At 41.6% G+C, this 24743-nt stretch overlaps 1 protein-coding gene across 10 annotated transcripts in view; it reads left to right on the forward strand.

The window, feature by feature from the left end:
• The window catches only part of LNX1 (ligand of numb-protein X 1), a 374186-nt gene that overhangs the window by 332456 nt on the left and 16987 nt on the right, over positions 1-24743 (forward strand). For all 10 annotated transcript variants that reach the window (XM_075127920.1, XM_075127919.1, XM_075127918.1 and 7 more), the window contains 3 exons: positions 2210-2412; positions 10523-10894; positions 19284-19418. In XM_075127920.1, the coding sequence (XP_074984021.1) occupies positions 2210-2412; positions 10523-10894; positions 19284-19418 (710 nt within the window). The remainder of the gene's footprint in view (positions 1-2209; positions 2413-10522; positions 10895-19283; positions 19419-24743) is intronic.

Here is a 24743-nt window from a genome sequence, read left to right on the forward strand (position 1 = left end):
TCCTGTCCTGAAGAGTTTACAGTCAAAGGAATGGTAAGGGATGCAACACAATGCTCCTGTTCTTTTTCAGCTTCTCTCTCTCTCTGTCTATTTGCTCTTTGATAAACTTAGACTAGGAAATACTGTGCTCTCTGATACTGTTCTGCTGTAACTCTAGTTAAGTGTTAGCTTTTTAATGGCAACCTCTGCTCTTTGATTTTAAAAATAGGTAATTACAGTTCTTTGAAAGGAATGATGATACATTATTTCTCTACCAGTGGGTTATTCATGTGAGCTCACTCTTACAATCAAAAGATCCATTGTGCCAAAAATTCAAAATGCCTTCTCTCATGTGTGGGGCCTTTACCTCTGTAATAGATGGTTTGGGACAGATGAATACATTAAAAAATACTAAGGCATGTGTAAAATAATATTGAACCAAATACTTCCTTAGTGTAACGCCATTGATTTTATTTGGATTTATACAGGAATGAATTTGAACCAAAAGTTTTAATACTCCTAAAAGAGAAGAAAATAATAGCAATGTTGTACAGACAAATGTGCTATTTGGGAAAGGAACATACTTCTAAAGTAAATTATAGTTTAAAAGATAATAAATCTATACTCGGATCCTCAAGTACAGCAGAGCTTCACACAATACAGCTGAGCAGACATCATGGTTTTGTGCTACCAGGCGAGGGCTTCTTAAGTCAGGTGAAAAATATTCCAGCATTGAAAGGAAATAACGTCATTGTTCCCTTCAAATAAATTTCCTTTTACTAAAATCCAAGCTAGTTTGTCTCTGTATGGTATAGTCCTGCTGCAGAAAGGTACTAAAGCACAAGCCAGACTTTAAGAACGTGAGCAATCCCATGATTTCAGTGGGGCTATATATATTCTTAAAGTTAGGCACATTCTTAAATTCCTGGCTGAATTGGGGTCTGTATTGGGAATAATGCCATATTACTTTTCTATAGATGGGAGATAACACCATGTAGTAATAACCAGGACACCCAACTGCCTAGCTATATTTGTCTGAAACTAAGGGTCTGTAGTAAAGTTTCACCAGGCTGTAGACGACACTGGGGAGATAACACATCCCCTATTGATGACTGCAGATGTATCGTCCCTTTCCACTAAATTGGCTCCATGCTGAGACACATTTAAGTCTGCATTTCCCAATTAGAATTTAAACTAAACCCTTATGCATTGTATATGACTGATTTATCCACAATGAGTCATTTTTTCTCATGTAGCTGGGCCCATGAGTTTGGAAAGCCCTTGAAGTTTGGAGGGAGCCTTGTCTACCTCAGATCCTTAGGGATCTCTGACTGCTCTCTGTCCAAGTGCATGCTGCTTTAATATGGACATTTTGCATACTTAAATTAGAAGAAGCAAGGGATTCCTATTCCAATGAGTTTGCTTGAGCTCCATACAGTGAAGTAGGAAGGGTCCTACAGTGAAAATGTCACTTCTCTTTGGGTAGCCCAGAAAATTTTCTCCTCCCTTTAATTTGGATATTAGGAAACTTTCTAGATGTGAAGATGTGAGGAAATATTTCCTCAGGTTTTGTGAGCCAAATGTCCCTTGGAACTTTCTGTTCTGGTGCTGAAACCCTAGGCTACTAAATCAATAGTAGACAATGTTCAAGTTGGTCCTGGACAGACAGACAGACACACACACGCACAAAAAAAATTCTGTGACAACTCAGGTATGTGTTCTGGGCTAGTAGGTCAGGCTGCGGCCCCTGCAGGCTCTTGGTGTGTCTGGTAGTTACACACATCCCTCTGAGACGCTCCTGGGGCCAGGAAAGAACTGTCTGAGAAGGGAGGGTATTGGAGAGGTAAAGTATCTATTTAGTTCTCCTAGGATATTAGAACAAATCACTGCACATTTCCTTTAAATACATTTCACCAGCCTCGATCACACTGAAGGTCCCAGCAGCGTTCTGTAGAATCGTACTTATGAGTGGGGAAGGTGCAGGCCATCGAAGTAGAAGATGCAGAGAAGAACTGATTGCAGAAAAAATTTATTAATTACAACAATCCCTTGAATTTACTAATTACAACAATCCCTGAAAACAGCATGGCATCCTCTCCTCCCCTTTAACATAAACCATATCGACTGCTAAAACCTAGTTGGATCTGCTGCAGAGACCTGAAATTATGGGTTTTTTTTTAATAAAGCAAAATTATTATTTCAGATAAATACCTTTTTATGTGCATTTCAGTCTTCCCCAGATTATATCACCTGATTCCAGATGGAGAAATTACCAGTATTAAGATCAATCGTGGTGATCCCAAAGAAAGTCTTGCCATTAGAGTTGTGGGAGGCAGTGAGACGCCTTTGGTTCACATAATTATACAACATATCTATCGAGATGGCGCGATTGCCAGAGATGGAAGATTACTGCCGGGAGACATGATACTAAAGGTACGGTATTGTGGAAATGCCAGGTGAAGGGTTAACATTTTAACAAAGAACAAGTCAATGTAAATACATGCTGCAATAGGGTTGTAAGACAGGGAGGTAAGACTTACCTGTTTGCATATACAGAAGTATAATACATGACAAGATGTGTCATTAAACTGCAGACTCTGGTGCTTGATATGGTTCCTCTGTCATATAGACATGTATTTGAGTGCTGTCCTGAGTAGGCATGCTTTCCCGAATTGGGGCCTCAGTGAATAAGGATGGGTGAACTGCATTGCACAAATAAGAACTGACCCTAACTTTTGCTCAAAACTTCAACCAAACCTTTTTTTTGAAGATTACTGATTGGTTTTCTCATTTTCCCTTGAGTTTCAGGCCCCTCTGTTTCCTGGCCTTAGACAGAAGGACCAAAATGCAGTAAGAGAGAGTACTCCTGTGCCATTTCTGACCCAGCCAGAATCAGGAAGTACAGTTCAGTCTGTTTTAGTGACATTTTGAGATCCACTTCTGGATGAAAGGGGCCTAATTCTCCATTGTCCTGTTCCTTGTTTACTGACTTACACTCGCACAAAGGGTGTTTGAAATGCCTCCATTCTGGCTTGACTGTGTTTTACACCCCCTTTGCACTAATGACTACACAAGCTGCAGGGTTAGGAGAATGAGGGCCAAGATGTTCCTATACGCTTCTGATAAACAGAATGACCCTTAACCAAATAGAAGCTCCAGACCTTTAAGTTCACCCGTCACTGTCCGGCGTCTGGTTTAACCATACCATTAGAAATGCACGGGTGTTTTTCTAAACTGGCAGGGGGGAGGGAAGGTTTAGGAAAGTTTGTATATTTGAATAAAAGAAATGTTAATTGTTTTAATCTTTAATTCAGTTTAAGGGCATTGCAAAGACTGTTCTAATATTAGGGCTTGTGGTTTTGTGTTTTTAAAGGAAGTGTTGTTAATACATTGAGAGCTAAATTCTCAGTTGATGCAACTTTAATAGAGTTCTACCAGCAGAGAATTTGGCCCTGAAACTCCTACAGGCCTAGTCCAGTAGGTGGGGTGGTGTTTAGATGTTGCTTATAATTATTAGAATTGGGAGCACTGCACTCTGTTGGGAGTCTGAAAGGACTGGAAACGGAGGAGTTGAGAGGCTGGGAGAGAGGTACAGAGGGTGAAGCAGGAGCTTGGTAAAGAGGTTTCCACTTTGAAAATAAAGTCCTGTTGAAGCTTGGTAGTACCTTGCCTGGTTGATACAACATTTTGGTGATGAGGATGGATCTTCTGCCTCTGAACCCACTTGCACCCTTTCTGCAAAGCCCAGGTGAGCCTCCAATTGCTTTTACTACCTGGATCCATATGTTTGAGACTTATCTGCTTGCAATCAGTGCTACAGAGATTTCTGAAGTAAGAAAGTGTGCTCTGCTAAACCAGTGCCTTGGAGCAGAAGGGCAGCATATATTTTACATCCCCTTGCAGATGATAAATATGAGACTGCACTAACTGCATTAAAGAACTTTTTTGTGCCAAAAGTGAATGTAGTAGCTAATCGCTACAGATTTTGCCAGCGTGAGCAGAAAACAGGGGAGACTATAATGCAGTATATTGCTTCCCTGAGGAGTCTGATTGTAATTTGTGACTTTGAGAATATGGCAGATGAGATGATTAGAGACCATCTCATTGAGAAAACAACCATGCTTCATGTAGGAGAACGCTTACTTCTAGAACCACAACTTACACTAGAAAAAGCAACAACCATTGCTACTCAGATTGAGTCAGCTACAGCTGAAGCCAAAATAATGAGCATGGATACAGGAGGCACAGTCCAGGCTGTGACTCCTTTGCAGAAAAGTTCACTACCACTGCAGATACACAATTGCAAGAGGAAAACTAATGAAAAACCACTGAATCAGCAAATTCAAAATACAGTAAAAGCGTCCTTTTGCTGTGGATCCCCACAGCACCTTGCAAGCTACACAGGATGTCCAGCAAAAGTAGCTCAGTGCAATCATTGCAAAAAGATTGGACATTTTGCTAAAGTATGTCGCAGTAGCCAGTTCAATCAACAGGTGCATGCAGTTACAATACCAGATGTTACTGTGCTGAGCGTGGACAAAATCACTGCTGCACATATTCCAGAACAGATAAAGTGCACTGTAAACATTTCTGCCGTACCCTCAGGCAAACCACGCTCTATTCAGCTAATGTTGGACACTGGCTCAGCAGTATCTATACTACCTGATTCCATCTATCTGCATTACTTTAAAGATGTGCCTCTTACTGAACCCAAACTTCACTTGGTATGCTATTTGATAAACCATATTCCAGTACATGGCTGCCTGCCAGTAATAGTTACCTTTGGTGATTGCTGTGTAACTGCAGAGTTCTACATTGTCCACAAAGGCACTCCTATCCTTGGCAGAGATTTATTGGCTGCTTTAAATCTCAGGGTAGTTAATGAATGAATTGATCTTCCTCAGTAAAGCATTCTTGCGGTACACACACCAGTTTCAGCTGGGACCCAACACCAGGTTGAGGAGAAACTTGGCTGTGCTTATGGGTTTCTGTATAAAGTTAAAATGCGGAATAATGTGATGCCTGTATGACAGAAGTTACGGCGCTTACCCTTTTCAGTCAGGGAAGCTGTTTCAGAAGAACTTAGAAGACTTGTTCAAAAGGACATTATTGAAGAGATCGACTCCTCGGAATGGGTTTCACCTTTAGTAGTGATGCAGAAGAAGGTTGGAGGCATTCGCCTTTGTGTGGACTTAAGGGAGCCAAATAAAGCTATTGTGATTGACAGCCATCCTCTTCCTCACATAAAAGAAGTATTTGCAGAACTCCATGGAGCAAAGATGTTTTCTACTCTTGATTTGCAGAGCGCATACCACCAGGTTATGTTGCATGAAGATAGCAGAGACCTCACAGCATTTATTACACATGAGGGACTATTTCGTTTTAAACGTGTTCCATACAGTCTCGCATCTGCCCCAAGTGCCTTTCAAAAAATGATGTCATTGATTCTGAAGGATCAACATGGAGTTCAGTGCTATCTGGATGATATTATCATGTTTGGAAATACTTCTGAGGAGCATGACAATAACCTGCAGTCTGTACTAAACTGCATCAGCACAGCAGGCCTCCAGCTCAATAGGTCCAAATGCAAATTTAGACAAACTGAACTCTCCTTTCTGGGGCATACAATTTCACCGGCTGGACTAAAACCTGATCCAGATCATATCCTGGAAATTTCAAATGCTCCTCCTCCAACAGATTTGCAAACCTTACATTCCTTCTTGGGTCTTACCTCCTGGTATGCAAAATTCATTCCCAATTATGCTTCTGTCATTGAACCATTACGGGAATTACTACAGAGAAGTTCAACCTTAGTGTGGACAATGGATGCACAAGCTAGTTTCAAAATGGTGAAAGACTTGATTGTACATAGTCCATTATTTGCACTGTTCAGTCCTGCATTGCCCACAGTTGTAACTACTGATGCTTCTGATTATGGACTTGGGGTTGTTCTCACACAACTTCATGAGGACAACACAGAGAGGACTGTTGCATTTGCTTCAAGGACGCTAAGTAATGCTGAGAGAAAATATTCTACAGTTGAAAAAGAAGCACTTGCTTGTGTCTGGGCTACTGAAAAATGGAGAACTTACCTGTGGGCCGCACGTTCAAGTTGCGCACAGACCACAGCCCTTGATGATGTTGCTCACCATGAAAGGCCTGGGAAGAGCAGGATACCGTGTTGCTCGATGGTCTGCAAGACTGCTCTCTTTCAATTATGAACTGGAATATAAGCCTGGAAACCAAAATGTGGTCGCTGATTGCCTTCACCAGATGTCCCCCGGAGGATGAGGATGTAGTGGTTGCGCTTCTTACAAGCACTCTCACTGCAGTTACAAGAGAACAATTTCAAGCTGCTTGTTCAGCATGTCCAATTCAACAAAAACTACGAGAATTTCTGACAAAGAGATGGCCCAGTCACCATAAAAACCTTGACCCAGTTTTGCTGCCTTATTTTAGAGTTTGGGATGAACTTTCTTTGATGGCTGTGTCCTATGAGGTACACACCGGCTCCTTGTACTAGAAGAATTACAGTCAAAACTCATACACCTGGCACACGATACTCATCAAGGAATTGTCTGAACCAAACAACAACTACGGGATCTGTATTGATGGCCAGGGATGGACTCTCAAACTGAAGCACTCATAAAATCCTAGGTTTCAGAGTAGTAGCCGTGTTAGTCTGTATCCGCAAAAAGAAAAGGAGTACTTGTGGCACCTTAGAGACTAACAATTTTATTTGAGCATAAGCTTTTGTTAGCTACAGGGCTATAGCTGTAGCTCACAAAAGCTTATGCTCAAATAAATTTGTTAGTCTCTAAGGTGCCACAAGTACTCCTTTTCTTTTTTCAGAAAATCCTGTGTCACTTGCCAATGCATGATAAGACAGCAGTGACATGTACCCCTCCATTACAGCCTGTTCCCCTTCCTGAATCTGCATGGAAAAAAGTGGCGATTGACATTGTAGGACCCTTTGATGCTGCTCCAATTGACTGCTGTTATGCCATCACTTTAATAGACTATTTCAGTAAATGGCCTGAGGTAGCATTTATATCGCAAATCTCTTCTGCTACAGTAATTAAGTTCCTCTCTTCAGTTTTTAGCAGGGAGGGTAACCCCAAAGAACTGGTTTCAGATAATGGTAGTCAATTTACTTCCCTGGAGTTTGAAATTTTTCTAGCACAGAGGAACATTTTACATAGAAGGTCATCCCTATATTACCCTCAAGCCAATGGGGAAATGGAATGGTTTAACAGAAGTTTGAAAGAAAGTTTGCAAACAGCTAAACTGGAAGGGCAATTGTGGATACCCTTCACTATTGATTTCTTGCGAGCATACCGGGCTACACGACATGCCACAACGCAAAGATCACTCGCAGAGTTACTGCATGGGAAACAGATGAATACTAAACTGAACCTTGCTGGATTGTTAAAGGCATGACCTGATGCCCCAACCGAGGATGATGTGAGAAAAACAATTGAACAGAACCAAGTGTCCTTGAAGCAAATGCAACAGTCCTCTCTGTGTTGTCCTCATGAAGTTGTGTGAGAACAACCCCAAGTCCATAATCAGAAGCATCAGTAGTTACAACTGTGGGCAATGCAGGACTGAACAGTGCAAATAATGGACTATGTAAAGCTTAAGGCTTTCACAGACAAGCGGCGGGGTGCTAAGGAACCAAAGTTAGAGTGTGGTTCCTTCGTTAGAATATGAAAACCTGGAATTTTACGCAAAAGGGACCATAAATTCTCAGCTCCTCTTAAAATCATAGAGAAGAAGGGACCTTACACCTATCGACTTTCTGATGGGTGGGTATGGAATGCTTCTTATCTTGCATCTGCCTGTGCATCAAGAGGAGATTATGCCAACACCCAGTCTGCATTGGATGACTTCACCACAGCACCAACACAACAAGACATTGCACTGGAACCGGGGCTTGAGAGACGGCCTGTCAGACCCAGATGACCACCTGTCTGGGCTAGAGACTATGTTATGTAGTATCTACAGTGTTTTCAGTGTAATATTTCTGCCAACAGTATAGTGTCTTGTTTCATATTTGTTCCTGTGGTTAGAACAATAATGATTATTTTAATTGGGAGAGTTTCTTAAAAGAGGAGGGAATGTGGTTTTTAGATGTTGCTGGTAATTATTAGAATTGGAAGCACTGGCTGTTGGGAGTGTGAAAGGACAGGAAACAGGAAGGAAGGAGCAGGAGTTGAGAGGCTGGGAGAGAGGTACAGAGGGTGCAGCAGCAGCTTGGTAAAGAGGTTTCCACTTTGAAAATAAAATCCTGTTGAAGCTTGTTAGTACCTTGCCTGGTTGATACAACAGGTAGTTAGTGCCTTCAGTTCTCATTGGCACTGAGAGACTCTCAGCACCTGGCAGGATGAGACCCTAATTCTGTAGGTGCTGTTTGGTAAACAGCACAGTCAGTGGCAACAGCTGAAATCTATAAGCAAGCTTGAATAACGAGGTGACGCTGGCTGTCAGCTGCTACTTCCATTCCTGTTTCCATAGAAATGGATGATGGATGGGCAAAAAATGAGGCCAACTGCTTTGAAATAATCTGGTTTTTGCATATTTCAGCTGTGGCTTCTGCTGCAAGTACCATTTCTCGCACGGTGCCTGTGAGCTTCTGAGGCCTGCATGGCTACTAAAAGCTGCAGTATTTCAATTCTTAAAAGCAATTCTTAAATTCTTCAATTCTTAAGAGCAATAGCACAATAGTACTGAACAAAGACAGAACTAGTTCCCTTCTTTCGTTACCTTCAGGGTGTGTAGCTGATGGAGTCCCTTTATATTTATACTGCAGGATTCCCCCACAGCTATAACTTTTCACAGCAAGCTTGGTGTCTACTTTCACAATCCTGTTTTATGACCTGTGGTGTACAGTACATCTAGTGGGACTGAACACTCTGCTGAATTCTCTTACTAAGTTTTCTTTCCTAGTAATCTAACAGGGCCTGATCTTTTGAGATGCAGAGCACCACCTGAATGTTGCTGAGCTTTCTCAACTGCCATTGACATCAGTGATAGCTGAGGACACTCAGCGTCCTGCTGGGGAGGTACTCAGCACCTCACAGCATCATGACATTAGATATTAAGATTTGATTGTCCACTTGGGGCCTGATCCTTTTCCCTTAAAGGAGTTTTGCCATCAACTTAAATGAAAGCAAGATCAGAATCAGAAATTCCATTTGTAGTCAATAATGCAGGATTGTGCCCTTGGTCTGTGTATTCCTTGTCCTAGTTAAATTCTCCTCTACATAATACTTGTAGGTAACTGGAGGAGAAGCCTATCCAGAGTTACTGAAGTTTTAAGGCCAGGTCTACATTAAAAGTTAGACTGACCCAGCTACCTTGCTCTGGGGTGTGAAAAGCTAGTAGTTAAGCCAACCTGACCCCCTAGACAGTGCGAGATCAATGGAAGAATTCTTCTGTCAACCTAGCTACTGCCTCTTGGGGAGGTGGATTAACTACTGCAACAGGAGAACCCCTCCTGTTGCTTGAGTGAGTGTCCACACTGAAGCGCTATGGCAATGCAGCTATGTTGCTGTAATGGTTTAAATGTAGACATAGCCTAAGTCTGTTTTTCTTTTGTTCTGGTCCCAGTAGAGTTGCAGCATTACTGAGAGTATGATGATAACAGGTTAGCAGAGCCTACAGTTAGTGGCCACAGAAGCTGTTTACAAAACCAAGCGCAGCTGAGTTGTTTTACCCCTGCTGGGGATCTTTTTGTTGCAGTGTGGAAACATTTTTAAATGTTAAATGGGTCTGCTATTATATTGTAAAGCTACATAGATGCTGTTGTCCAGTTTGTTTTTTCCTCCAGCAAATTTAAACCCTGCAAATGTTTTTCATTTAGTAAGGATAAAGTGCAGTAGCCAATCAGTTTTACAGAACAAAAATTGTAGGATTGATTTAAAGTTCTTTGTCTGAAGCCATTTGAAAGAAACATGAACTCTTCTGACCCAGGAAATGGAGGGAAACATGAAGGGCCAGTTCCTCAGCTGATGTAAATCAGCATAGCTTCAAGCTGAGATTCTGGACCACAGTGAATTAAAACTACTTAGAGCTTTTTTCCCCCATTTTAATGAGAAGTTCTTTAGTGAGGTCGGAAATTGGGGATACAGACTGTCTACTGTTACCACAGTGGTTGTAAGATAATGAACAAGGACACTGCAGAAAAGGAGTGGGAGTGGGAGGAAAGGTAGCTGGGTTTGAAATCAGAAACTAGTGGAATAAAATGAAGATACACAAAAGGAGATTGGGGCCTGAAGAGGGGCAATAATAAACTGAAAAATAACAGTTATGTCTGGAGACAATCAGTGAGAGAGGAAAAAGACAGTAAGTGTCTGTACGCTGCGTCCTGTCCTTGGGGGGAGGATATTATATAATAAAAACTTGGCCTCTTGTGTGACACCATTTCAAATACTGCACGTCAGTGAACATGGACACATCTGTGTAAACAGATCAGCTGTCTGCAGTGCCAGTTCAGATTAGATGCTTCTTCACATTGCTGATTAATGGTTCTCTCTTCCAGGTGAACGGCATGGACATCATCAATGTCCCTCACAACTATGCCCTGTCAGTTTTGAAGCAGCCTTGTCAGGTGCTCCGACTCACTGTGCTCAGAGAGCAGAGGTACCGATACCGAAGCAACGGACTTTCTCTTGATGCTCGCTACAACAGGGATGACAGTTTTCATGTGGTTCTAAACCGAGGCAGCCCAGATGAGCAGCTGGGAATAAAGCTGGTCCGCAAGGCAGATGAACCCGGGGTATTTATTTTCAACTTGCTGGAACAAGGTGTAGCTGCCCGTGATGGACAGCTTCAAGAAAATGACCGGGTGTTAGCTATTAATGGCCATGATCTTCGGTACGGCAGTCCGGAAAATGCAGCCCAGCTGATACAGGTTTGTCATGATGACTTGACCTCAGTTTCTGAACTCCTTTAAATAGACTGAAAAAAACCATAATTCCCTCATCCAATGCTATGCCACACTATGAGTCATATCAAGTGGCAGGGTGGATGCCACGGGTCAGATTCTGCTGTCACTTAAACTTGTGCAACCCCATTGCCTTCAAGGAGGGTACATGGGTGAAAATGAGAATAGAACTTTACCCATACTGGCCAAGAACTCCATAAAAATAGCGGACATCTTCTATATGTACAAGAGTATTCAAGAGACCTAGTTATGATTTTAAACTAGATTTAATCTCTTGTGTATTCTGCCTGTCAGCAATAGAATTTTTAACTTGTTGGATGCCAGACTTGCTGATGTGCTCAGTACTACCACACTTGGGACAGGCATCACGGTAAGGGGTGATGGAAGCATTAGAATGTATACCCTTTGTCAAAGGATATTAGGAGTTCTATTACCCTGCTCTGTGCCAAGAAGAGAAAGCATTGGTAACGTATGTATCATCTTCCAATCTAAGTGGTTTCTATGGATACCATTTACAGTAACAGTGGCTGGGAAGATTTAATTAGGGTTGGTCCTGCTTTGAGCAGGGGGTTGGACTAGATGACCTCCTGAGGTCTCTTCCAACCCTAATCTTCTATGATTCTGTACCAGAGGTGGGCCACACCTACACCCTGCAATTGGAGAGCCAGGCACTTGGGGGAAGATTTGTATAGATTAGGTCTATTGTTTACATATATACAAAAAATTAAAAGGGGCATCTATCCAAGGTACTAGGCATCCCTACCAAAATTACAAAACTAAATACACTTAAATTGCCCACAGAACACTAAACTCTGCTCCCCACTACAAACCTGATTTCTTTCCACATCCTCCACCCACACACACAGCCATTTGGATGAGTCTTTTTTTAAGACCTAATCTTTAATTTTTTCTCTTTAAAATGGCCAAGTGCTACCGGCAAAACAACCAAGAGTCATTTACTGCTAAACCTTGCATTTATAACAGAGTCATTGTGCTTATTCTGCTTGTCTGGTTTGGTGGGGTGCAGCATACATGTGTATGGAAGCATTTCACATGTAGAAATGCAAAGACAACAGATCAGGCCAGATTCTCCCCTCTGTCCTTTGCATAAGCCTACTGACTTCAGTGAAGTAACATGGGCTTGAGCGAGAAGAGACTTCAGCTCAGTGTACTGTTTGTAACAGGCTTGTTTTTAGCATAGATTCATGGGCTCCAGTGTATTGAAAGTCTGTAGCAGAGTTGGAAAATGTTCATTTACTCAGCTGTGTTTCAATGGGTATATTCCCATGTCAGCCTAATCCAAGTAGAGTACGTTCTGGCTGGGGAGCAAGACTGTACACCATTTTGCATAATGTTAGTTGCTGGAATCCTGACTGAGTGGTGTTCTGGTTTTCCTTGTGTAGATTACTAATAGAAAGGCGGATGCTCTCTTGGGAGAGCAACGTATGAAATGAAACCCTCATGAAAATTCATATTCCTGGAACATTTCCTTAGGCTTAAAAAACAAAGCAACAATGCTTCACATGTAGAAAACACACACTCCGTTTTGGAAGAGATGGAAAAAATGAGACCATTCACACACATGTTTAAAAACACGACTAAAGCTCTTACTAGTTCTACAGAATGGATGTTATTTATATAAATACTTGAAACGCACACCAGCCTCTGGGGATTTAAACAACACGCCCATCAAAGACTTTGACTCATGTTTCCAAACAGGCCAGGATCACATTGCACCAATGTGAGCTCCATGAATCACATTTGCCTAGCACAGAATTCCCAGCCTGTGTGTCCTTTTTGTCATGTTTTTCATAAATCTCCTTGCTTGTTTCCACATTATTTCAGAGGAGAACGATTATATAGAGGCCACAAATGTTTTGCATCTGCTTTTTACACAGCACAGTACTTCCCCCTCTTCTTTCTCAACAACACTCCACCAGCCAAGACCCAAATGCAGGGACGCTCTTGTTAGACAAGGAACCAAAAAATAATAGTACAGGAAGTTCAAAATATGGGATCAGTTTTAAAATATAAATAACCGTAAATTAACATTTGTAAAGAACTATATGTCTTAGGTGGTGGTGATGATTATCCTTTTATTATCTTGTCCTATAGCTTCACTTTCCTGACTTATTGCACTGAATAAAGCTGAGAGAAAATCATGTTTCTGTAGAGCATGATTAGATTTGGCTCCTAAATGATGTACAGATGAGAGAGGTCTGACTCATCAGCCCTAGCAATTAGATATTAGCACATATTAAGTACTTGTTAATCAGTAGATTAGGTGTCTGGCTGTTATAAACTCAGTCACAAAAGCTGAAATGAAGAAAATGTAAAGGTGGTAATTAGGGATGTGCATTAATCACAAAATTTGGATTTTGGACATTTGCCCCATCACCTATGGTGAGGATGGGTCAGATATCACACTTTAGACCTAAATTATAAGCAGGGACCCCAGAATGATGCAGCAAAGTCATGGAATTATGCTCCCCAAATCCTCAGATGAAAAACAGTGAAATCTTGTTGATTTTTGCATCTGCCATCCAATCACTTGTTTCCATACCAACGTCTCACTTGATAGGCTATTCACTTAAAAGGCAAATCCTTATCCAGTGGCTAAATGTTCTCCTCAGCCACACCCCCAGGAGCTAATTCTCCACAGTTTCTCGGGCTTGTGCAGTCATTTACACCTGTGCAAAGGGAGTGCAAATTAAGGGTAAAGAGCTACCAAATCTGGATGGTAACATTCTAGACCCACTTTGCACAGGTTCAAATGAGAACAAATTGTGCAAGGGAGTAGAAAATCAGGCCTCAGCCTGTATAGATGTCAGTGCCGGTTCAGGAAACATAGGAACAACAACACATTGTTTATCTCCTTTCTCTTCCTCTGTGTATTTTTTCACACTAGATATTGCCATATAATACAATTTTTCTGATATGAAGGAATGAGTGTCTAACCAAAGCAAGAAGAATTTTTTAAATGAGTACAATAGAGCTCACCACTTCGTTATGGAGAAATGAACTTTACCCATAGAGGTGATCTGGTGGATTATTCTCCTTTAGACCTAAATTATAAGCAAAACGGGGAACTATACAAAAATGAGGAGGTTAGTTAAACAGAAATTAAAAGGTACAGTGGCTAGAGTGAAATCCCTGCAAGCTGCGTGGACACTTTTCAAAGACACCGTAATAGAGGCTCAACTTAAATGTATACCCCAAATTAAAAAACACAGTAAAAGAACTAAAAAAGAGCCACCGTGGCTTAACAACCATGTAAAAGAAGCAGTAGAGATAAAAAGGCATCTTTAAAAAGCAGAAGTCAAATCCTAGTGAGGTAAATAGAAAGGAGCATAAACACTGCCAAATTAAGAGTAAACATGTAATAAGAAAAGCCAAAAAGGAGTCTGAACAGCTAGCCAAAAACTCAAAAGGTAATAACAAAATGTTTTTAAGTACATCAGAAGCAGGAAGCCTGCTAAACAACCAGTGGGGCCCCTGCACGATCGAGATACAAAAGGAGCACTTAAAGACGATAAATTCATTGAAGAGAAGCTAAATGAATTCTTTTCTTCAGTCTTCACTGAAGGCTGAGGATATTAGGGAGATTCCCAAACCTGAGCCATCTTTTGTAGGTGACAAATCTGAGGAATTGTCACAGATTGAAGTGTCATTAGAGGAGGTTTTGGAAATAATTGATAAACTTAACAGTAACAAGTCACTGGGACCAGATGGCATTCACCCAAGAGTTCTGAAAGAACTCAAATGTGAAATTGCGGAACTATTAACTATGGTTTGTAACCTGTCCTTTAAATCAGCTTCTGTACCAATGACTGGATAGCTAATGTAACGCCAATATTTAAAAAGGGCTCTAGAGGTGATCCTGGCAATTACAGACTGGTAAGTCTAATGTCAGTACCGGGCAAATTAGTTGAAACAATAGTTAAGAATAAAATTGTCAGATACATAGAAGAACATAAATTGTTGGGCAAAAGTCAACAAGGTTTCTGTAAAGGGAAATCATGTCTTACTAATCTATTAGAGTTCTTTGACTGGGTCAACAAACATGTAGACAAGGGGGATCCATTGGACATAGTGTACTTAGATTTCCAGAAAGCCTTTGACAAGGTCCCTCACCAAAGGCTCTTACGTAAATTAAGTTGTCATGGGATAAGAGGGAAGATCCTTTCATGGATTGAGAACTGGTTAAAAGATAGGGAACAAAAGGTAGGAATAAATGGTAAATTTTCAAAATGGAGAGGGGTAACTAGTGGCGTTCCCCAAGGATCAGTCCAAGGACCAATCCTATTCAGTTATTCATAAATGATCTGGAGAAAGCGGTAAACAGTGAGGTGGCAAAGTTTGCAGACGATACTAAACTGCTTAAGATAGTTAAGACCAAAGCAGACTGTGAAGAACTTCAAAAAGATCTCACAAAACTAAGTGATTGGGCAACAAAATGGCAAATGAAAAGTAATGTGGATAAATGTAAAGTAATGCACATTGGAAAAAATAACCCCAACTATACATACAATATAATGGGGGCTAAGTTAGCTACAACTAATCAGGAAAGAGATCTTGGAGCCATCGTGGATAGTCCTCTGAAGACGTTCACGCAGTGTGCAGCATCAGTCAAAAAAGCAAACAGGATGTTAGGAATCATTAAAAAAGGGATAGATAATAAGATGGAGAATATCTCATTGCCCTTATATAAATCCATGGTATGCCCGCATCCTGAATATTGCATACAGATGTGGTCTCCTCATCTCAAAAAAGATATACTGGCATTTGAAAAGGTTCAGAGAAGGGCAACTAAAATGATTAGGGGTTTGGAACAGGTCCATATGAGGAGAGATTAAAGAGGCTAGGACTTTTCATCTTGGAAAAGAAGAGACTAAGGGGGGATATGATAGAGGTATATGAAATCATGAGTGGTGTGGAGAAAGTGAATAAGGAAAAGTTATTTACTTGTTCCCATATTATAAGAACTAGGGGCCACCAAATGAAATTAATGGGCAGCAGGTTTAAAACAAATAAAAGGAAGTTCTTCTTCACACAGTCAACCTGTGGCACTCCTTGCCTGAGGAGTTTGTGAAGGCTAGGACTATAACAGGGTTTAAAAGAGAACTGGATAAATTCATGGAGATTAAGTCCATTAATGGCTATTAGCCAGGATGGGTAAGGAATGGTGTCCCTAGCTTCTGTTTGTCAGAGGGAGGAGCTGGATGGCAGGAGAGAGATCACTTGATCATTACCTGTTAGGTTCACTCCCGCTGGGTCACCTGGCATTGGCCGCGGTCAGCAGACAGGATACTGGGCTGGATGGACCTTTGGTCTGACCCAGTATGGCCATTCTTATGTTCTTATGTTACCTTTTTGTCAAGATTTTTGGGCTAGTTCCTCCAGTGCAGGGTGTCTATTCTGCACTGACCCAACATATAATTTGGCTGTAAAGCCAGTTTCACTGAACTGGAAGGGATCTGGCAGTGGCCCAGAACCAAAGCTAAAGTGTGGGTACCACTTACTCTCCCTGCTGCTAATGTAGCTGACAGGAAAGAGGAAAAGACAGAATCCTCTGAGAAGCACAGAACAGCCCATGGAGTTTTTGGCCATTGTCTGTTTAGCCTGTAAACTCTTTGGGATGAGGATGTCCCTTACTGTGGGTTGGCCCAGTGCCCCAGTGTAGCCCCATCTCAACTGAGGTATCCGGGTGATGCCATATAACAATAATAATGGTGACCATTGCAGAGCAGTGTAATTAGAGGAGCCCTCCAGCTCCCGTAGCACAGTGTAGGGGAATAGTCTGCACAGAGCAGTTCCAGAATGAGGCTAGTGTAAAACAGAGTTTTAAGACACACTGACCCTTTTTTGCGTGTGCATTTTGGTCTTAGCAGAGGATCTGACTCTGGTAGGCTCTTTAAGCTACAGTTTGTGTTCAGTACTGAAACAAAGCTAAAAGCAAGTGTATGTATCTTTATTTCTTTTCTGGTCATGAATAGCTATGGAGGAATTGGGGCAAAACAACTAGCAGAGCAGAGAGAGACCAGTTGAAACAACAATTAATATACTAATCAGCAAAAATTTTACTGGGTTTTTACATGGAAGAATGTAGACTTGGAAGCTGATGTGTTTTGATAACTTCGTAATATTCTCTGAATTTATGAGAAATGACCCAACTAGACTGACCTAGAGACAAATGGGACATTTGCTACAGATGCTCTTGTTGAACTTTTGCTAGTCATTCTACAAGGAATTAATCAAATTTAGAGCTACCTTGTAAATAATCAATTTTGAGACAAGCCACGTGGGGAGAGAACAGTTTTAAACTGAAGTTGTAAAATGTTTCTTTTACAGTAGAATAGCATGTTAAGGGGTTTTACACCATTGGGTCATTTAGTCTTGTGTTGTGCTTCTAGGTTTTAAACATCTTCACAGATTAGGGATTACTGTGTTTTTTTTCTACCAACACACAAGATTCCAGTCTCAGGTATCATGTGGATTCAGATTCAAGGTGTTAATATACCATAGCTTATAGGGAAATGCATGTTTCTAACTTGTTTTGATGTCATTGGAAGTAGTAACTAGCCCAGTATGAGGAATTCAGACTGCAAATATTGGTTATTTTCATTATTAGTTTAAAACCCATCAAAACATTTTTTGAAATCACAGCAAAGAACTTTGAACCAGACTCTAGTGAGGAAAAGTTTAACTGTAGAATATAAAACTCAGGGACCTAATCTAGCTGCCATTGAAGTCATTGAGAGAGTTGACTTTTCGAGAGAGTAGGGTTGAATTCCAGGTTTCGTTTACATCTTCTTTTAAATGCCTTTCCACACTTCTCTCTCCTTGGAGCCTGTTCCAACCTAGACCAACACCTTAGGCTTCTGAAGCTCTGTGATGTTTTATCCCCTTTAAACTCTTTCAGGGAGGCTCTACATTACAGTAATAGCCTGAACCCAAGAGAACAAGTCTCCCTCGGGAGGCCATTAGCGGCTCTCCTTGTCCCCAAGAACCAGTGCTTAAATTGTAATGAAAGAGGTGCCAGGGCTCAAGCAAGTTTTTACATTCATAACTGATGCAGCAAGCCCAGAAGTGCCGGGACTATGAACTGCCAAGCCCAGAGGTGCTGGGGCTGAGCTGTGGCAAGACCTGGCAAAAATGAAGTACTGCCAACTGAGCTTTTTGTATCTGCAACCTTTCCAGCCACTTCAGCCTGAAAAGCAAGATATTATGTATCTGAAAATTAACTTTGAATATTCCCATATAGCAGCACATCTCTAAACCACTGAAGCTAACCATACATTTTTCTTTCTTGTATTGGTTTGTTTTTATGTTAGGAAAGTACCACGTATTGGATTTACTCAACTAAATTCTATTCTCAGTTCTACCAGTACAACACTGTTGACTTCAGGGAGTCAGTCTAACTGAGAGCAGAATTTGGCTGTCTACTCCTGGAGGTAGGACTGGCCTCTCGAGTACTGATCCAACTGCACTGAGACTTTACAGTTATAATAATTAAACTAGTGTAGCATCTTGCAACTTCAAAGTGATGTACAAATCAGTGAATCCTCACACCACATCTGTGGGACACAGTCTTTGTGATCTCCATTTGCAGTTGGAAAAAGTAGACAGACTAAAAAGTTTCATGACTTTCTGAGGTCTACCTGAGCAAGTAGTAGTGTCGGGATTTGAATTTTGGAGTACCTGGCTCCCAGTCCTGTGTTTGATCCATGCTGCCTCCTTCCCGTTACACTAGTCTGTTAAGATTATATTGTTCAGAATAGTAGCATGGCCCCTTCTCTAAGTAAAACTACATTTATCGTGTTAGCAGCGTGCAAAATTCTGCCACTAGCCCCCCTCAGTGTGAGCATTTCCATCATTCGGAGATAAGCAGCATTGCTTTCACTGTTCCATCAAACAGTAGTAGACCTAATTTTACACATGTGATGTAACCATGAGACACTAGTTAGCTGTGCTAATGTACACAAGTGAATAGAATAAATGTCTAAAAGCAAGAACTGAGCAGCACTATCAAGCGAGAGGATTGTTAATTCAGGGGAAATTTTGAATGCATGAAAATAGGTTTTTAGAGGATTAACTTCAGTTTTGCAGTCTGTGTTGTACTGAGCTGAACTTACATTATTATTTCCTCCTGTAGCAAGCTGATAATAAGGGTAGAGGCAAAGAAAAGAATTGCCCTTCAATTAACCAAAATCTGCAACCCAAAATATCATCTCAAAAGAAAATGAAAATAACAGCAAGCTTAACTAAGACCTGGACTTTGTGAATTTCTAGTGCTGAAAAGATTGGCTTTGTAGCTGCATAACAGACGGATTTACATCTGTGTCTCGTCATGTAGGCCAGTGAGAAGCGGGTTCACTTTATTGTGTCACGGCAGACCAGACAGCAGACCCCTGACATCTTGCAGGAGGCTGAGTGGAATTACAACGGCAGTCCTCAGCCTTGCCCATCGGAAGGAAACTATCCTAACAAGGTGAGGCCTGGATCTATCTTATATTTACTGTTCTTTCTGTGAGAAACAGAAGGTTTTGTTGTCTCCAGACCCTATCAGCAGGAGAAGCACATCTTATTCTGCGGTATAAATGTAAGAACAGAAATCATCTTTATTTATACAATAGGAAGTGCTTCTGTCTTGACTCAGTTTGGAAGGATTGGGAGAGAGGAAGCTGAAGGATAATAATGAGACCAAAATTTTATACACACATACTATATTGTACACAAACCTGCCTCCCAACCTGAGCCAGCAAAATGCAATGCATTCTAACAAAAATAAGAGGCTTATCTGCACTTACTCCATCTGGAGCAAAGCATGAAGGCAAGAAGCTTGCATAGACTGGGTGTCATATTCCCACATCTGGGTGTTGATTACTGTGACTGTTACTCGATCATTCACTTTTTAGTAAATTGTGTGCTGGCAAACAATATGCATTTTAATACAGTAAAATAAAAATATATACATCTGGAAACAAAGAATGTAAGGCATACTTACAGGATGGGGGACTCTATCATGGAAAGCAATGGCTGAAAAAGATTGAGGCATCATGATGGATAATCAGCTGAACATGAGCTGCCAATGCAACACTGTGGCCAAAAGAGCTAATGTGATCCTGGGGTGCATCAGAAGGGGAATCTCGAGTAGGAGTAGAGAGGTAATTTTACCTCTATAATTGGTACTGGTGCAACCACTGCTGGAATCCTGTGTCCAGTTCTGGTGCCCACAATTCCAGAAGGATGTTGATTGGAGAGAGTTCAGAGAAGAGCCACAAAAATGAATAAACTATTAGAAATTTTGCCTTTATAGTGTTAGACTAAAGAGCTTAATCTATTTATCTTAACAAAGAGAAGATTAAGGGGTGACTTGATCACAGTCTATAAGGATGTATGTAGGGAACAAATATTTAATAATGGGCTCTTCAGTCTAGCAGATAAAGGTACAACACCATCCAATGGCTGGAAGATGAAGCTAGACAAAGTCAGACTGGAAATAAGGTGTAAATGTTTAACAGTGTGTGTACTTAACCATTGGAACAATTTACCAAGGGTCATGGTGGAGTCTCTATCACAGACAATTTTAAAATCAAGATTGGATGGTTTTCTAAAAGATCTGCCCTAGGAATGATTTTGGGGAAGTTCTATGGTCTGTGCTGTACAGGAGGTCAGAGGAGATGATCACAATGGTCTCTTCTGGCTTTAGAATCTAGGAATCTATGAAAACGGGGATGATGATACTGCTACTGACCTCCTTTGTAAAGTGCTTTGAGATCTATGGAAGAAAAGCCCTATGTAAGGACTAGGTATTATTAGATTAAGGAAAATGACAAAGAACAAGCATACAGTTTCCACAAAGCTGACAGCAGTGTGTGCGTCATTCAGCGTATCCTTCACCTGGAAGCCAGTACACAGAAAGCAGAGTCCTAGCTACATACACAACAGAAGGGTGGAATCCCTAAAAGGAGATTGGTGCCACAGCACGGCTATCCAGCAAAGAGAGAGTTCTGAATATAGACAGGACCGTGTCACTAGGGGCTTTAAAAAGCAGCAGGGCTCATTTAAAATCAGTCCTGACTGAGAAGCAGGCAACTGTGACCTTAAAGGACCACATGCCTCTTAGACTGCACTGCCAGCTGTCAGCTCCCGAACGCAGCTGCCAGCGGGGAGAAAAGGATGGGCCCATATTTTAAAAATGTTTATAAACATCCCTTTGTTGTTTTCCTCCTTTTATCAATTATGTTCATTCAGCCCCTTACGAAATGGTATTTCCTGCAGCATATTCCATCTTACCTGTACCCTCGCATGCCGTTCACAGACATAACTCCTCCCTCATGCTGTAAGAACAGACCCACGTCTGCTGTCCAGAACAGCAGAGACGACACTAGGCTGCTGCCATCCTGTCACAAGACAATCCTAGCTGATGCTGCATCTGCAAGTCGTTACTTCCCAATGAAATAATGCTTTCATGATTCTTAGGGAGATCTCTGAGTGGGATAGCAATTAACTCATGACACTATCACATGATTTCCAGTGACTGCCTGAGCGTCTGCTATATCTAATATATTTGTGTTACTAGTCTGTGGGTATGGTACAGGGGAATTCAGTACATTAATTCTATTCCATACCCAACTTTGGGCCCCTTTCTTCTCTTCCTGTATAAAGAGGTGCAGGAAAGGAATTCTTGATTAATTATAAGTTGATTTGGGGAACTGCATTGACTTGTGAGATTTAGGGAGTTGTGTTGGCATTGCAGCACCCTACGTGGAGCTGGTGGGGCCTTATTTTGTTGCATAGGATATGGAGATAAGGGAATTCCTGATCCACTGCAAGAATCCCCCAACAGGTGGCTGGAGTGTGCGTCTGTGCCTCTCTGGATCTCCTGGCCCATCAGTGACAGCACAGCTGGCTTAGTGGCTGTGCTGCTTCTGGCCAGTGGCAGCAGTCTGTGACCCCTCCAGTGGAGGGCACAGCGAAGATGGAGATTTTTCTCAGAAACAAATCTCCCTCTCTTGACAAATGTCTTTTTTGGCTGTGTAGAAAGGGGAACATGCTATCTGGAGCCCCTAATCCCTGACTCCTCCCCTCTGTGGCCTTTTCACCCCAAGACAGATGAGCTCTGGGGTGGTTAAATCAAGATTGGAGAGAGCAGGCTGCATAGCTGCCTTTCCCTTTCACACATCCTCCATGCCCCCGCAAAAGGAGATCCTGAGCCTTTAGGCCTTCAAGTCTCCTCTGATTTTTGACAGTGAGTGTAACTGACCAAGGAACAATGTACCAAGGGTCGTGGTGGATTCTCCATCACTGAGAATTTTTAAATCAAGATTGGATATTTTTCTAGTAGATCTGTTCTAGGAATTACTTTGGGGAAGGTCTGTGGCGTGTGCAATACAGGAGGTCAGACTAGACGATCACAATGTTCCCCTCTGGTCCTGAAATCTGTGAATCTAGGGTGCAACAGCAGGGTCTACCTGGACCAATTATTGCGCAGTATGTTAGTGTTCTTTAGAAATCATACCCTGGTAGTGCACATCACCCACCATGTAGACATACCCTCAGTCATACACATGCCCCTGGCACCATTTAGCTGAGGGTATACAAACAGCCTTATTCTTTCTGAAAGGGTGCACAAGGAGGGAGGTGGTTCTGTTCCCCTTTTCCCCACAACACTGGTGCTGTGGTGCACTCCTGCTGGTTAGCTAGAATCTAGTCTTTGCTTTTCCAATGTGGCACCTATGATTCAATAGTCTGAAGAACTCCAGAGGAGCTCATACAGCCAGCGGGACTGATTATGTGCAGGCCCCACAGAGTTTTGCTGTGGTGCACTGTCTTTAACTCGCTGTGGTAGTGTTGTTTGCCTTTTGTCAGGAACATGTGAGTATTGGTCTGGATTTGTCTCAGTATTTACCAGATATTTCTCAGTATATACCCTGTATTTTTTTCATGATATTCTTTCATACTTCACTCTCTTTAAAATTAGGCTTTGCAGGCCATGTGGGCTTAAATATTTTTTAAAATCAGACCTTAATGCAGGGATTAAGCGTGCCAGCCCAGAATCTTGTAATGCGGTATGTGCTCTTGCTTAGATCTAATGGACATCTTCTTGGCCATGCTTTCAAGTCAAAGCAATTTCCTTTGGATGTGTGGCTTGGTGAATCTTACACCTGGCTTTGTCAGTGGGGATTGTTAAATTAAATGTGGCTAATAGAGAAATTGCTAATTAATGTAACCTGGTGTTATTAATGTGAAGTTTATGGGGTGGATAATTCATCCTTGGGAGAGGTGGATTTTTGTTAACATCACTGATCCCTCTTTTAACTCTCTGAGAGAGCCAGTTTTGTCCTGGTTAACTATATAGCACGGATGTAAATGTGTGCTGGGTTTTGCCTTCAAGTCTCCAATGTATTCAGTGCCAAGAATAAACTGCAGACTCCAGTATTATTTGTTATTGTATAATGACTCAGGAATCCCTTTTGGCCAAGTCACTGCCCTCATGACATCCTGCCTCCATCTGGAAAGAGCAGAAAAGAAGCTTTCTTTTAAGCAGATGCCAGTGGTAAACAGAAGGACAGGCAGCAGAGCAGTGATGAAGTAGCAACACAATCTGTATTGAATACATCCTCTTTGGTGCGTATTGGGAGTGTATTTTGCATACGGTGTGGTGTATGATTGGTCATGGACAGGGTTCTTAGTAAGAGATCCTCCCATGTCTGAGGAGCAAGGCAATGTAAAGCCCGAGTTGCTGCTGATGCTGCCTGATCTTGAATAGAAAAGATGTCAGAAACACTCCTGTACTACAGAGGGATCTGTTAAACAGGATTTGTAATATATAAATAGAGCCAGATTCTGCTCCTTTGAAGTCATTGGGAGTTTTGCCATTGACTTCAATGCAGTTGCAGTATGAGACACTAAAATAGCACTGGTTTTAATTGTAACTATTTCTTCTACTCCTATTGTTTATAACAAGTTGTCCAGTCCTTAAAGACGGAGCCATTGCTCTTGCTGCTCACGCACATAACGTTCTGTAGCTGTGTGAGTGGGTTAGCCTGCAGGTAATATATATTTTCCAAGCAGCTACAGCTGTGTCCGTTGCCTGTGAGCCACGCGTCATGATTTTGAGGTTGTGATAATTTGCTGTAAATATTTATTTTACAGTAAACTTAAGAAAAGGGGACAAGCTGTGTGTTTTCCCCGTCATGGCCTCCAAGGTCATTTCACAATGATGGAGAAGGGTAGTTGTTTAGAAGAGAATGTATTGAAATGCATTCATTAATAAACATTGCCTTTTAACTGGGTAACTCATTAGCAGCAATACCTCCAAGAGAGCGCTCCCTGTGTCTGTTAAGAAGGCTTTAACTTCCCTTTGATCACCCTCTTCCCCTCCTTTGAGAATTCACAGTGCTTCTCTCTGAGCACTTTGAAGATTCCTTGCAGCCCCCTATGTTTTAAAGGGAAGCTGACTGTTGGATTGCGCGCACATGTGTGTGCACGCGCAGTAAAGCAGCTCTTCCGTCATTTTCCATTGAGAAGTAACCTACGCCAATTTGTTTCTCAACATACCTCTGAAATGCAGACCGTGTCTGTGCTGGTTCCTCAGAAATATGGCAGAGACAGCCTCTGTTTCTCAGTCACTCTCTTGATATCTGAGACAGAGTGGACGCAGAATAGCTAACAAGCATGCCCTGAATCCAGAGCGTATCATTTTGAGACGTTGTTGCAAAATCAAAACCCTGCCCTTTTTTGGAAAATTAGCATTCCTCTCCTCCCCTACCCCCAAAAAGGGATAATCTCAGTTAAATCAACCCATTCT

This window comes from Caretta caretta, chromosome 4 (assembly GCF_965140235.1).
Source record: "Caretta caretta isolate rCarCar2 chromosome 4, rCarCar1.hap1, whole genome shotgun sequence".
Lineage (NCBI taxonomy): Eukaryota > Metazoa > Chordata > Testudines > Cheloniidae > Caretta > Caretta caretta.